This window comes from Rattus norvegicus, chromosome 5 (assembly GCF_036323735.1).
Source record: "Rattus norvegicus strain BN/NHsdMcwi chromosome 5, GRCr8, whole genome shotgun sequence".
Lineage (NCBI taxonomy): Eukaryota > Metazoa > Chordata > Mammalia > Rodentia > Muridae > Rattus > Rattus norvegicus.
The window spans coordinates 88,855,183-88,869,081 of NC_086023.1; the positions used below are offsets into that span (position 1 = coordinate 88,855,183).

Below are 13,899 nucleotides of genomic sequence, written 5' to 3' on the forward strand. Positions count from 1 at the left end.
CTGAACAATGTCTAGTACTCAGTAATGGGCAGTTGAATACTAACCAATCTCAAAGCTTGTATATTGGTCACTGTCTACTTCCTTGTCTCTTCCGGCAGAATGTGTGGTTTCATGTCCTTCTTGCTCGCCTGGCTTGCCTTGGAAGGCTGTTCTCACAACAGCCTGGGCTGCAGGCACTGGCAAAGAGAAAGAAAAATAAAACTGTAGATTGAAATTTAGCCAAGCTACGGAGAAGAACACAAAGATACAACCGGGAGAATAAAAACACAGGGGAGGCAAACTGCAATTTATAAGATAAAATTAATCTATCGAGCTGCCATAACAGGACATAAAGGCATAAATATAGTGCAGCTTGTCTGAAATGGTTTAAGTCCAAGTTCTCAAAAAAACTGAGTGATAAAATGAATTCCATCAACCCAGGCCCACTTCTGCAAAAAGAGAGAAGCCCAGAGGCTCCTGGGTGATGGCCAGAGTAATACCTGGATGATGCACTCCAGAGTCTCAGCAAGTGTACGAGCAGATGGCAAGTCCTAGACAAATGTCTGTCCCTCTGCTGGGCCAAGTCACCTATGTCATAGTGCTTTCCCGTCTTATGTCACACCCCACCAACACTTCTTTAATTATGTGCCCCTGCTGTATATGAGACAGGGAGCTCTGAGAAGGTACTCCTAGTCCCCGAGCTAGCTGGAGACATAGCAGGTAGTCAGATAATGTGTACCAACAGAGTAACTAAATGCCTAGATGGATGAAAGGAAGGATTAATAGGAAGTGGGAAAGAAGGGAGGAAAGTCTGATTCTATGGAAGATGACTGACCATAAAACCTCAAGTAGGTGAATCTAAGGGACAACCTAAAATTAAAATGAAGCTGCCTCTGTCTGCAGAGCATCAAAAAGTTCCTATGTGTATTTATGTGCTAGGTCTCCTGGAAGAAGAAAGAATACAAGCTTTGGAGTCAGTCAGGCTACTTCATATGGAGCCTTGGCTATGAGTTACCGGAGTGACTGTGGCCAAGTCACTCTGTCTCTTCAACTGCTGTCTGGGCTTAAGATAGACAATAATTACTGGAACTGCCTCCAAAGAAAGTATGAAGATTCAATAACCTCATGTATTTAATGTGTGCGATGGGTTCCATAATTAACAGGAACTCTAATTTTATTAATGCCACAGGAAATCCAAGGCTCTCAGAGTTACCTCCAACCTCTGACCCACTCTAGAAATGTCCTGGTCTGACAGTTTCATATCCAGTACTTGAATCTTTTGTTCATAAACTAGAAACTGCCAAGCGTTCTGAACCCTCGTCTTAGTTCTTGCTCTGAGAACCTGGCTGTCTCAAGGACCCGAAGCTGTTGAGGTGGGGGCTATTAGTCCCACATGCCTGTATTCTAAGCCTAGGGGGTCTATTGCTCCTTGCTACCATGTGCGTTCCACTTATTCCACCAGATATCCCAACTGTCCAGCTCCTGCAGCAGACTGCCTACTGATTGATCACCCTTCCTTCTCTCAGTTATCTCAGTCCCCGCTTTACTTGGTTTCTATAGATTCATTGGCAACATGGAACCTGGTGGCCCCACCTCTTCATATATTCCAACAGTGCAATTCCTTAGGTGTCTATCGATGCCGTCTCCACTTTCTCATCTTCATGGTCTCTCTGTGGAAACCATGGGAATCCCACAAAAGCTTTCTTCTTAAAGGCCTCAGTAAATACCAAGACAGATCCTCAAGCCTCATCTTACCATCAATATCTGACTATCGATGTAACTCAGCTTCTGAGTTGAGAGGCCACCTGTACTTTGTGTCCCACCTCACCGGCTATTCCTCCTCAGTTCAACTTCTAACCTCTAGAACTCCCAAATCTCATAACTATGGCTTTGAGCTGCACAATATCAAATACTCATATATATGGCTGTTCCTTGGTTTCTTTTCAAGCTTATCTGCCTCTTCTAGACACCAAGTTCACATGTCCCCAGCTGCCTTCATAAAGTCTCTACTAAGATGTACAACAAACTCTTAACCAGAAATCAAACATCCTCCAAGCCAGCCTCTCCTGGGGACTTTCCTACCCTCTTACAAGGCAACTTCATCCTTCCAACAGAGTACAAAGGAAGCTTATCTGGGATGCTCCTATCACCAGAGAGCCTAAAACAGACCTTGGCACACAGGGTTTAATAAACCTTCTCATTATGGATAAAAGTTGCTCATATGCCTATTATATGCTTACAGTGGGAGATCAAAATCAAGTGTTAACAAAGGGACACTTGTAGGATCGTGAACCTTTGCGATAGATATAAATGCTACTTTGTGCTGACATGCTGACACGAGGTTCTCTATACTCGCCAGATTCTCGGAAGGTTGGTGGTCTGCAATTTTGAAGTACTACTGTCCTGGACTAGGAGATACCACCTGAGATGTTTTGTTTAAATGTCTGGATTCTCTACAGATCTCAGGAGAGCCATGAGTAGGAAAGTAGGCTACTTGTATAGAATAGAGAGAGTCAGCAGCATTTGAGATCAGCCTCAGGTTAGCAAGAGAACTCTGCAAAAAGGACCATCACTTACAAACTATATTGCCACCTGCTAAGGCTCTCATAAGCTTGGGAACTAGGCCCCCCCCCCAAAAAACAACCCCAGATTAAAACAGAAGCACCTATATCCATGGGAGATCTGCCCTTTACTGAAACAGGAGAAATAAACGTGGTGGAAGAATCAGGAGAGACTGGGAGGGAAGGAAGGTACTAAAACTGTTTGGGATGTAATATATGAAAGAAGAATAAACTTTAAAAAAAGTTCTAAAACAACAAAACAATAGCAACAACAACACTACCCGAGGCACCCATACACAATGTCAAAGGAATGCAGCAGAGACCCATCCTCCAGAACCTGAGAACATGACAATTCTTACACACTAGTCCAGACTCCAGAATAAACAGAAATCAACTGATTTGTTTCCCTTCTTATATTCTTCCACTGTGCATTTTTCAGTTGTTAAGATTAATCACTGCAGTTCACGGAATTTATATACAAACTTACTGCAATTCTGAACAACAGTAATAGCATTTAGGCAGCCTTATCGGCTGCTCACCCAACTCACAGAAAACACGTTTTCTTGATGCTTACCGTTTACCGGAGTAGAGTTGGGCACTGCCATCCCCTCCATCATTGCCTCTGCCAGAATTAGCTTATCAAGGAGTTGCTTGTTGCGGATCTTATACTCTTTCAGCTCTTTCTGCAGCTCTAGAACCTGGCCCTGGAGTTGAGCTACCACCTCTTGGGAGGCAGGAAGATTATACAAATTTTCCAATAACTCAGGTGTTTTTAATTGGATCAGCAAGCCTGTCTTCTGGTCATCCTGGAGACAGATATGTACAGCACTGAGTATGCTTAAAACAAACTTTCTTTTGCTTCGTGTTCTTTTGTGTTATTAAAATAGGTTTCAAACTATTCACCCATACCTCTAGTCTGATAAATAGAATCTATGCCTATCCCTAAGAAAGGATATAGATTTTGGAACATGCCCTTCCACCCTGGATCACATAGACACACACACACAGACAGTCAAAGGTCTTCCTTGACACTCTCTGGGGCCCTTTGGAACATCCCCCTCCACCCTGGAAAACGCGCGCGTGCGCGCGCACATACACACATACACACACACACACACACACACACACACACACACACACACACACACACACACACTGACAGTCAAGGGTCTTCCTTGACACTCTCTGGGGCCCTGGCCTATGGTTTCATTGGATAATGCAAACATTCTAAATATGGCCATTCCATCTTTAACACACTCTTCTAGGAAATGTTTTTGTTTTTGTTTTTATCTGTTTCCTCATTTCCCACCATTCCTAGTGTGGAGCCATCTGTTTTACATTCTTGCTTGTTCCTTCCTTAAGCAGATACTGACTGTGCTGCTACCTCAGAGATTCCAGCTTGCTGGCCTAAATGAAAGCTTTATGGGCTATTGAGCCCTTGAGTCCATCATGCCACATCCCCGCATGCAGGTTCCCATCCATCGCTCACTGTGCCTTTCTCACAGAAAGCCAAGAGTCTTTCTGAAACTCCCCTTATGTTCCTCACTCCATATCATTACTCACCAAGCAGCAGTAAGTACAAGTCCTAGTAGGGTGCCTCTCAGTTCTTCCAACTCTCCTCATCTTCTTCTGGTACCCACCACCAATGCAGACACCTAGCCCTCACCTGCGCAGCCTCATAGGCAGTATAGTATTTACTCTGAGTCTCTCTAATCCACTCAATGCTGCAGCAAAAAGCAAACTGACTGTCCCTTGTTGCTAAAAACTGTATCTGCTTCCTGGCTACTGTAAGCCGAAGGACAATGTCCACACCATAGCCTACCAAGTATATCAGTTAATGCCTGTACCAACTTTAGCTTATTCTCTGGTCAGACTAGTCTTCTATACATTCCATAAAATGCCATGCTTTTATGCTTAGGGGCTTTATCATAAGCTCTGTCTAGAATACTCATTCTTACTTACCTCCACCACTTTTCTACTATGCCACTCACCAAGATAGTTCAAATGCGGATCCTTCAGAGAGCAAGCCCTTGACTTGGACCAAATGGAAGCCAAGGTTCCCTATTATATACTCAGTGTCCCATGCTATTTTCCCCAGAGGACATCAGTATTACTATAATGCCTGAGAAAATCTATATTTGCTGATCGTCCTCCACACTTGAATGCAAGGCCCAGGGTTTGGGCCTGTGCATATCTTATCATACTGTATAATAGGTTTCAACCAATGTATAGAGTAGACATCTAGAAGCCAGATGAAGGTATCTTTCAAGTGGTGAATTTTAAACATACTCAAAAAATGAGGAGTGGAATTCAAACCTAGAATATAATGTATTACAATTCAATAATAATAAAATATAATGGTTCAATTAAAAAATAGGAAACAGACCAGGCACACACGTTTCTGGTGTAGAAAGCACAGAACTAACAATTATAAGGGAGGATATTTAGCGTCACCATCCCTCAGACTGAATCTCATCAGAACACATCTTTGCTTCTTCATCCTCACTAGGGCAGCTACGGCATTATGGCACCAAATATAGGTGGGAGGCAGAGAAACTGGCAGCCTCTTACATTGCTGGGAGGAAGGTAAATGGTAGAGGCAGTATGTCTGAAGCTCCTCAAAATGGCTGATAGTGAGTAACCACGTGGCCCATCATCTTTACTCCTGTTTTTACTCAAGAGAAGTAAAAACACTGTCCACGCAAACATCTGTGAGTAGCAATAAAATGCATAATATCCAAAATATAATGTCCAATAGCCTTACCTACCCTAGCATGCCATGTGTTGATAAAGAGAAAGAACTACCTCATGCTGCTACAACATGAATGAACTCTGAAAGCATTAAGTGAAGTGGCAAGTCTAGTCATATGTCGTAAGAGTCCATTTATAGAAAATGTCCAGAACCAGTAGGTAGATTAGTAGCTGCTTAGAACTTTACATGGATAGGAAGGAAATGGGTTTGGCTGTTAAGGAGAATGGGTATTCCTTAGGGGGATTATGTTTGTTCTCAAAGAACCAAGATGTTAAACAGCTAGCTACTCCGTTATCACATAGTAAGAAGGTTCAAGGGTCAAACCAGCTCTTCAGATTCCAAGGCTGTTAGGAAAAGCAAGATGTGTTCTGTTCTGAAGTTCCAAGGAAGAGGAAAGAAAATCTTCAAGGGCAAGGGCAGTCTGAGGAAAGTGAGGGGAACCACTCTGCGGGAGGCGGGTGCCTCAGCAGAAGATTGGGAAGTAATCAACAATTTTCTGGTTCTGGGTCTCCACCAATCTTTATTCTTGGATACAAATCTGTGTCATATGGCAGCAGAGAAGAGATCTGAAGTGCACAAATGCCAAAGACTATTTGAAGCTGGAAGACTGCCGTCAGTCAGCCTAACACAAGTTCTGAAATAACACCGCACAAAACGCTGCCGTATGGACTGGAGAAGTCCCCACTTCCGTCATATTAATGATGCATACTGGAAGCCCTTTCTTAGGAGTAGATCTCACATGTTCTGAGCTCCTGCCACATATCCTACTGCTCTAGGAGCTTGCATTCTTACCTCACTATGCCTCCAAATAGCCTAGGAGTCTGGTTTGCACTGATCCCATTCAAGGTACTAAGGCCAGGTCTAAAGCAAGCCAATATAAAGTCTCCATAATCACATAACAAGCAGGCTATCTGCTCTGTGACTTACCCTTATTCTGCAATGGACATCAGAGTTTTAGCTTAAGAATTGGATTACCCATTCTGCTACTACAAAACCTACAAAGGAAGCAAATGGCCACCTTTTCCTGAAACCAAGCAAGCAACTATCCTCTTACCATGACTCACCAACAAAGGACAGTTCTCTAAGCCTTGTGGCACCATGTTTCTTCCTATGAACAATGATTATAATACCTGCATATATTTGTTGAACAAATTAAGTAAGATAATAGAGGGAACTCGGCAAGTCCTTCATACATAGAACAGATGATAAACATAAATGAAGAAAATCTCTCATTTAAAAACACGGCAAAGATAATTTTTATTTAAAAAAAATAAAATGAATATTTAGAAAAATTAAGTCCATTCAATTATCCAATTTCCTGAACACAGGATGGATTCTCCCACACAATAGAAGAAGCAAACATAAAAACAAAGACAAAAAATAAGCCTCCCCAGTTTTCCTAGTACACAGGTACCAAGTGAAGGAGCTGGGGCACAGAAGAGCGGTTCTATTCTAGCCAAATTGCACAAATTTGCATTTTGAGTACCATTAATATAATGGCAGCATATATATATATATATATATATATATATATATATATATATATATATATATATATTGTTTTAGTCTCTACTGATATCTTTAGAAAACCCTTTTCTAGAAATTACAGTTTTGGTGTATAATTTAAAACAATCAAAAGCAATTTTGCTAATGATATATCTAATTCTGTTTGGAAGGCACAAAAGCAGTAATTTAGTGGTCAGAAAATAAACTTAATTCTCCATTCTGATGCTATGAAGCAGTGTGTACAGTTATTTCTCTGCTACAAAACAGCCATCAGAACCAAGCATCCTACAGCCTCCAGTGAAGTTATCAGAATCATGACTTCTTTGCTTCTCTACCAGAACACATCTCTGCTACAGGGATTCTCAATCCCAATCCCTTCTCTCAAAGGATGGGAAATAGGTCCAACAAGACACTACTGAGAAAGTCTGATTCTGTGTGACTGTGCTTACAGGTTACAGAGAAGTTTAGAGAGAAAACAGACATTCACTCAGCAAAACCAAACCTCTCCATTTTGGGCTACTGTGGCTGGAGAGCAGTTAGGCAGGGACCAGGAGTGGTCTTGCAGGCAGACATGGTGGGTGCCCCAGCCTTGGCTCTTTACTTTAGTCTGGTGAATATTGACTTATTCAGAATCTGGGATCCAATAGAACTAAAGATCTCAGAATCCTGCCTCTTCCACACCAAGTCCTCCTAAAACAGAAGCCATGCTCTCATCCTCATCTAAAGTCAGGTTGTTACAATTTTACTGCAACCTGAAACAGGAAATGCTCTTCAATGGATAAGAACTGTATAAACTTTGGTCCAATGGAGTCTTAAGCAGCCACCATGGGGGAAACATCGCAGTTCATAAAACCAAAGAGAAAATTGTAGACAGATGAACAAACTGAACTCCATGTATGCTTTTCCTTGTGAAAATACCAAAGTATCCTGGTAAATGAGATAGGGCTGGGGTCAGGGTAGAAAGTGGGAGTGGAGGAAGAGGAGGGCAGAAAGGAGGAGAGGTATGGAGATGAAGGCTGGGGACAAAACAGGCAGAGGGAGTCTCCAGACAGACTTGGTCTTGACAGGACAGACAATGCAATGACATATCTAACATATAGAAAAGCTTACCTTGTCGATGGCACTGGGGAATGAGAGGTGAGTGGCCTGTAGCCCTGGCATCTCACCCAACGCCTCTGACTCAAGCTCAGTGCTGAAAACGGCCTCTTCTGGTTTCCCTGCCCAAGCTTCTCTCTTCCTCTCAGGTTTGAATCCACGGGTGCTGTCCTCTATGGTCATGGTCTGCACTGAGACACTCTTCAGCTCCACCTTGGCTTCATCACCTGTCTTTACTAGCCAGGTGCCCCGCGGTGACTTGAGCTCACTGTGTGACTTGGAGAATGAGTTGGCTAGGCAGGAATGGCCAAGTTCATCTCTCAACCGAACAGCTACTTGCTCAAGTGCCTTCTCAGCTTTACTATCAGAGTGATCTCCAGGACTTCCCTGTTCTGCCAAGCATATCCGTTCCAAAAGCAGGGCACCAAGTGCTTTCAGCAGATCCGGCCTGTTTCTCCAAAGGAAGACAGTAGGAGAGTCAGCCTCCTGCTGCGGCCTTGTCGCTGACCCAGCCCTCCAAGTTTTCTGCCACCAATCCTGTCTGCATTAAATACAGTGGTTCCCAAATACACCAGGAACCATGACACACTTAACCTCATGCAATCTCACTAATACCCTGTTGAGTTCATGGGTAATATCAGACTGATACACAGACAGTTAAGTGGACCATATGGATATATGAACTGGCATTGATTTAGGAAGGAACAAAGGAGATAACAGGGTACCCATGGCAATTATAGGGTCCCCCACCTCACAACACTGGCTCCATTCGTATGTTCAGTATACAAGTATGTCTTTGAATGAACTGTGCCAACCTTGCTGGTCCAGAGGTGATCTGATCCATTTTGCTGTATAACAGATACTGAATAACAGATGCTAATGAAGAGATGCTTCAATAACAAGCATGCAGATAGGGCACACTACACCGCTTTACAAGCTGTGCTAGGCTGTATTTGTTCTGTTTGTTTGTCAAATTAATACAACCTAGGGTCATCTGTGAAGACGCACTCTCAAATGAGAATATGTTCCTTTAGATTGTTAAAACCTGAGGGACATTTTCTTGATTGACTGGTATGTGGTAACCCAGTCCACTGTGGGCAGTGCCATCCCGGGTTAGGTCATTCTGGTGTATAAGAAAGCAGTTTGCACAAGTAAGGAAGCAGCATGACTCCATGGTTTCTGCTTCATTTCCTTCTTGGGCTTTCTCTGATGATGGAATAACTATAAGTATAAGCCAACCTTCCCAAGTTGCTTTTGGACATGGTCTTTTTTTAATAGCAATAGCAAGCAACCTGGAACAAAGTCATGTAGAAATGGCTTCACGGGTTGGTAGTGTTGCTCAAGAGAGCATTTCCTTAGCATGTGCAAGGCTCTCAGTTCCACCCATTTTCAGCACGAAAAGTAAAATGAATTCAACTAAATAAATGAATAAGTAAGCAAAGAAATGCAATGGCTCCACACGCTATGTTACAGGGACGTAAATCTTCTTCCACAGAACATGAAGGCTAAAGGAGCAATGAGTAGTAAGAGAGGGAGCCTCCTGGCAGCAGATTGCTCTGCAATGCCCCTTGCCATGTGCCCATCTCTGACAGTAGCTGCAGCTGTGTGGACAGTTCCTGTAGACACAGCGAATCCCGCCTCAAGCACTCTGTGCTTCTCTACTGCCCTGGCTTCTTTCCAAGGTGAGCCAGCCAGCAAGATAGGGTAGAATAGTGACACAGCTGAGATCTCTGGGCTGGAAGTTGTGGTATGAATGTCCTAGCTTCCATTCAGAGAAGGGGGAAAGCCCAGGCTACACTGCCCACCACAGTGTGCCCAGCTGCCAGGACTAACCACAGTATCTTCACTGACACAAGTCTGAGTCTTTGGCTCTGGAGAACATCCAGGACAGTGCTGATATGGCACATGCTGGATGACTCTTTGTGTGCTGGTCACTATACTGGCACAAGGGCTACAGCAAGGATATAAATGGATGATAGAAAAGGGTATGTATATGAGTATTAATCTATAAGGCAAAGGGAGAAACAAGGGGGATGCAATGTTGCAGCCATGCCTATATGTGGGGAAGAAGAAAGTAAGGCTGGGAAGTAGACGGCAGACACAGGAAGGGTGGCACGTGTCACAACATACAGAGAAAAGGTCAGGCCTGCTTACACACGGGCTGCAGAGAGATGAGCAGCTACAATGTGAAGGCCAAGTTGCCAAACTAAGGCAACTTCAGCATTCTTACCCTAGGAGAGTAAGGGTATGGGGCAAGCAAAGTGGCTTAGTATGCATGGCAGCTTGTTCCTGTACCAATGTAAATACGCAGGTATGGATGTACGAGCCTGCAGTTCAAGCACTGGAGAAACACATGCACACTGAGAGCGCATTGCCACACACTAACTGAAGAGGTGAGCTTCCAGTTCAGTGAGAAGCCTTTGTCTCTGAGCAGTAAGGCAGATTTACTCTGTTCTCCACACGTGTGCATACAGGCACACACACCTGTACACACACATGTACCACATACCACACACCACACACACATACATATGAATACACATAAAAATGACAACCTAAGAAATTAGAAAATTCATATGCAAGCAAATAGAAAGCAATTCATTGAAGAGGTTAGAAAAAGGTTTACGATTCATTTATTTTTATTTTGTGTGTGTGTGTGTGTGTGTGTGTGTGTGTGTGTGTGTGTGTTTTTAGTCTATATCTGTGCAGCAAGTGCCTTCAATCCCTGCAGAGGCCAGAACATGTCAGATCCTGTCGAACTGTAGTTTTGAACTGTCATGTGGGTGTTGGGAACCAAACCTGGGTCTTCTCTAAGAGCAGCATGTGCTCTTAACTTCTGAGCCAACTGTCCAGCCACCCAAATAAACTTTAAATCACTAACAAAATAAAGAAAAAAAAAACAAAATGGTGAAGCAGAAGTGAAACAGAGCTAGAGAACTGAGAGAAAGTGCTCCAGACAAGGGTTGGTCTAAGGGCTCTGGCTGCGTCTTAGAAGAAGGGCTCCTCAGGTAGAGAGGAGGTCATGCAGTCACAGAGTCAACAAGCAGAGGTGCTCTCTGTTATTTTTCTTGCCTTTTCCACTCAGTTCCTCCTTCCTACTTCACTTCAAGAAAGCCTGTGAGGCTGACATCCTCCAGCCTCCCCTCCCTCTGATGTCAGGTACCATTGAAAATGGCAGTACTCACACCTAACTTCTCAATGTGCTCTGCAGACGGCAGTAAGGCCTGTGTCATGTCCAGAGTCCCATGGTCTACGTCAGGGAAGCCAACTTAATTCAAATTTTAAATATTAATAGCAAAATGCATGCTGCATCACTCATTTTAAGTGTGAAAATCATTTAGACTACAGACCACCTAAAACTACTTTAAACCTGGACTTCAAAAATATTTCTGACATTCTAGGTTCCAGAACTAAATTTTTATTCCTTTCCTTTCCTTTCTTAATTTGGGTAAGAAATAATGGCAATTGCTATTCAGCTAGCCAAAGGAGGACCATCATTCACCACCAAACAAAACACAATAAAATCTGAAAGACTTTACAAATGCAGAGTAAACAGTGGCAAAGGAGGCCATAGCAATATACTAAAGTGGTGGCTATTAAGTCAAACACTTCAAGTGCTGCTTAGCTGAAATGGGAACAGCAATACATTGAGATGTTTCTGTAATCAGGACCTGTGGAATGGGGTGGCCCAAGGGTCTTACCAGAAGGTTAGTGGTGTTTCTACATCCCTCCTGAGCATGTGTGCCAAGCAGAGATATAAGAGAAGGCACTGACGTTTACTAAGCAATCGCCATGTGTCAGGTCCTCTAAATACATAACATCCTCACAGGGTGTGAGACCAGATGAAGAAACAGGCTCAGACAGAAACAAACTCCCAGCCAGGTGGCAGAACAAAGATTAAAACCCAGACCTTTCTGACTCCAAGAGAGCGCTAACTCTTTCTGATCTCCCAAACTTAACCTTTGGCTGCACTGTGGAATGCCTGACTATCTTGATGTTCATTCAAACGGGACAGAGTGCTTGCCATTCTTCCAAAGATGGAACAGACACTCCATTAAGGTGAGGACAGACACACAGCCATGCATACACTGAGAACTAAATCAATGCAGTGTAACGTCGTACTAGCAATGAAAGGAGAGGAGAGAAAGAACCCAGAGAGAAAGCATACAAATGGGCTTCTCTTTAAATCAAGTGGTCAGAAAAGGCCTCTCTACAGAGCTCACCACTCACTGAGGTACCGATTGTATGTGTGCATGAGTCTATCACAGTAGAGGAGTTCTAGCTAGGGGAAGTCCTCTGGTAAGAACAAACTTGGTCAGTGTGGCTGAGGCCCAGTTAAGCACAAGACATGGATGAAGAAGATGAAGACATGGCAGAGGCTGGGTCAAGAAGTTCTGATCTTATGACAGTGGGAATCCACTGGAAGGTGTACATAGAAGAAAAGTTACCTGATCTTGGTCTTAAAGAGAACCTGGCTAGTCTACGGTGGATGGACTATGGAGAGGCAGACATGGGAACAGGAGGGTAAATAAAGTACCTGCATAGATACAAGAGTCCAAACAGGAGACGGTGGCAGCTTAAACCCAGAAGGTAAGACCGGAGATGAGAAGGGACTGAATTAGGGCTATGCAAGGACACGGGAAAGACTCACTATGAGCTTTGGAGATTGAGAAGCTTGCACTTCGGGCTATAGCTGTCAGGCAATGCAGGTACAACAGAGCACTCGGGTTAACCTAATATGACAAAGTGTAGAAAAGCAGTAGGCTGGTAAGAGTGGGTCTTAGGTCAGCACTCAGATGTCTGATTGATATGCAGAAGGAGATGTCCAGCAAAGAACTTGCTGATAGGATCATTAGGCAGAAATTGGAGCCATACAGCACATTCCAAAGGCAAGAAGGAGTAGATGAACAGAGACAGAAAGGGGCTAAGAACTTGGCTCTGGGATCCTCTAGCATCTTTTAACAAAGGCAGAGAGGGCGAAGGCAGAGAGGTGAAAAGGAACAGGAGGCCAGGGAGAAAGGTCAGCTGCTGCTGAAAGGTGGGTCAATGGATTTCACGGTTTAGAAATTGTTGCTGACTTGATAAATGGGTATAGGCTATGAAGGCTCTTATGGGGTAGAGAATGGGAAAGGGTGGAAGTGGTGGATATCAGCAATTCTCTTATGAAATTTTGCCTTGAATGGGAGTAAAGAAATGGACAGCAGCCGAAATGGATGTGAAATCAGAGGGGAAAGGGGCACTCTTCGCAAACACCAAGAATGTCTTAAGCTTATGAAAATGACTCAGAAAAGAGGGGGTGGGGATTAATGATTCAGGAGAGATGGGGAGTTAGGAGATCAGCAGTTTTTAGATAGAGCAGGGACATTTCTACTCTACCATAGGAAAGACAGAGTTTCCAGTTAACAGTTGAACAGTGAATCAAATGTCATTGTTTCTTTCTGTTCAGTTATAAATGAAGTAGGGTTATCAGCTAGTGGGGTAGAAAAAAAAGAACCTGCAAAATAGTTCATTGCCATGCCACAGTGAATGCTAGGCACACTGGTTCTAGAAACTCAGATAATACGAGCAGCTGGCCAAGGCTGGGTACATCAGAGGTCTAGGGTTAACCTAGGTCTTGGAAAAAAGAAAGAAAAAAGTGTAAGGGAACCAGCATGTGACTGATCCCTGAAACAAAGACTACTTGTTCTCAGTACCAAGGCAGGCAGGGTGCCCAAAAGAGAGAAGCCAAGGCAAGAACAGCACAAACAGCTAAGAAGTGGGCTACCCAGACACATAGCTAGGTGAATAACACATTGTATTTTTTAATGACTGCCAAGAGCAATGTGGTACCTACATGAGAGGAACTGCAGGCTTGCAGTACCAGCCAGGCAGTTGCTTAAGTGACTCTGAGGATAATGATGGATGCTAGGGTTAGAGAGGAAACAGCCTGGGTTTTGGAGGTAAAGATAGGAACATAAGGAAGATCCCTTGGCTTCCAGGGTCTAGAAGAACCCCAATGTGTTTATT

General features: G+C 43.5%; 1 protein-coding gene across 16 annotated transcripts in view; it reads right to left on the reverse strand.

Annotated features, from left to right (window-relative positions):
- The window catches only part of Cdk5rap2 (CDK5 regulatory subunit associated protein 2), a 168,604-nt gene that overhangs the window by 47,781 nt on the left and 106,924 nt on the right, over positions 1 to 13,899 (reverse strand). For 10 of the 16 annotated variants that reach the window (XM_063287220.1, XM_017593184.3, XM_063287223.1 and 7 more), the window contains 3 exons: positions 7,909 to 8,347; positions 3,115 to 3,346; positions 45 to 176 (listed from right to left, as the gene is read on the reverse strand). In XM_063287220.1, the coding sequence (XP_063143290.1) occupies positions 45 to 176; positions 3,115 to 3,346; positions 7,909 to 8,347 (803 nt within the window). The remainder of the gene's footprint in view (positions 1 to 44; positions 177 to 3,114; positions 3,347 to 7,908; positions 8,348 to 13,899) is intronic. The other 6 variants (XM_039109347.2, XM_063287224.1, XM_006238277.5 and 3 more) reach the window with 1 other exon arrangement.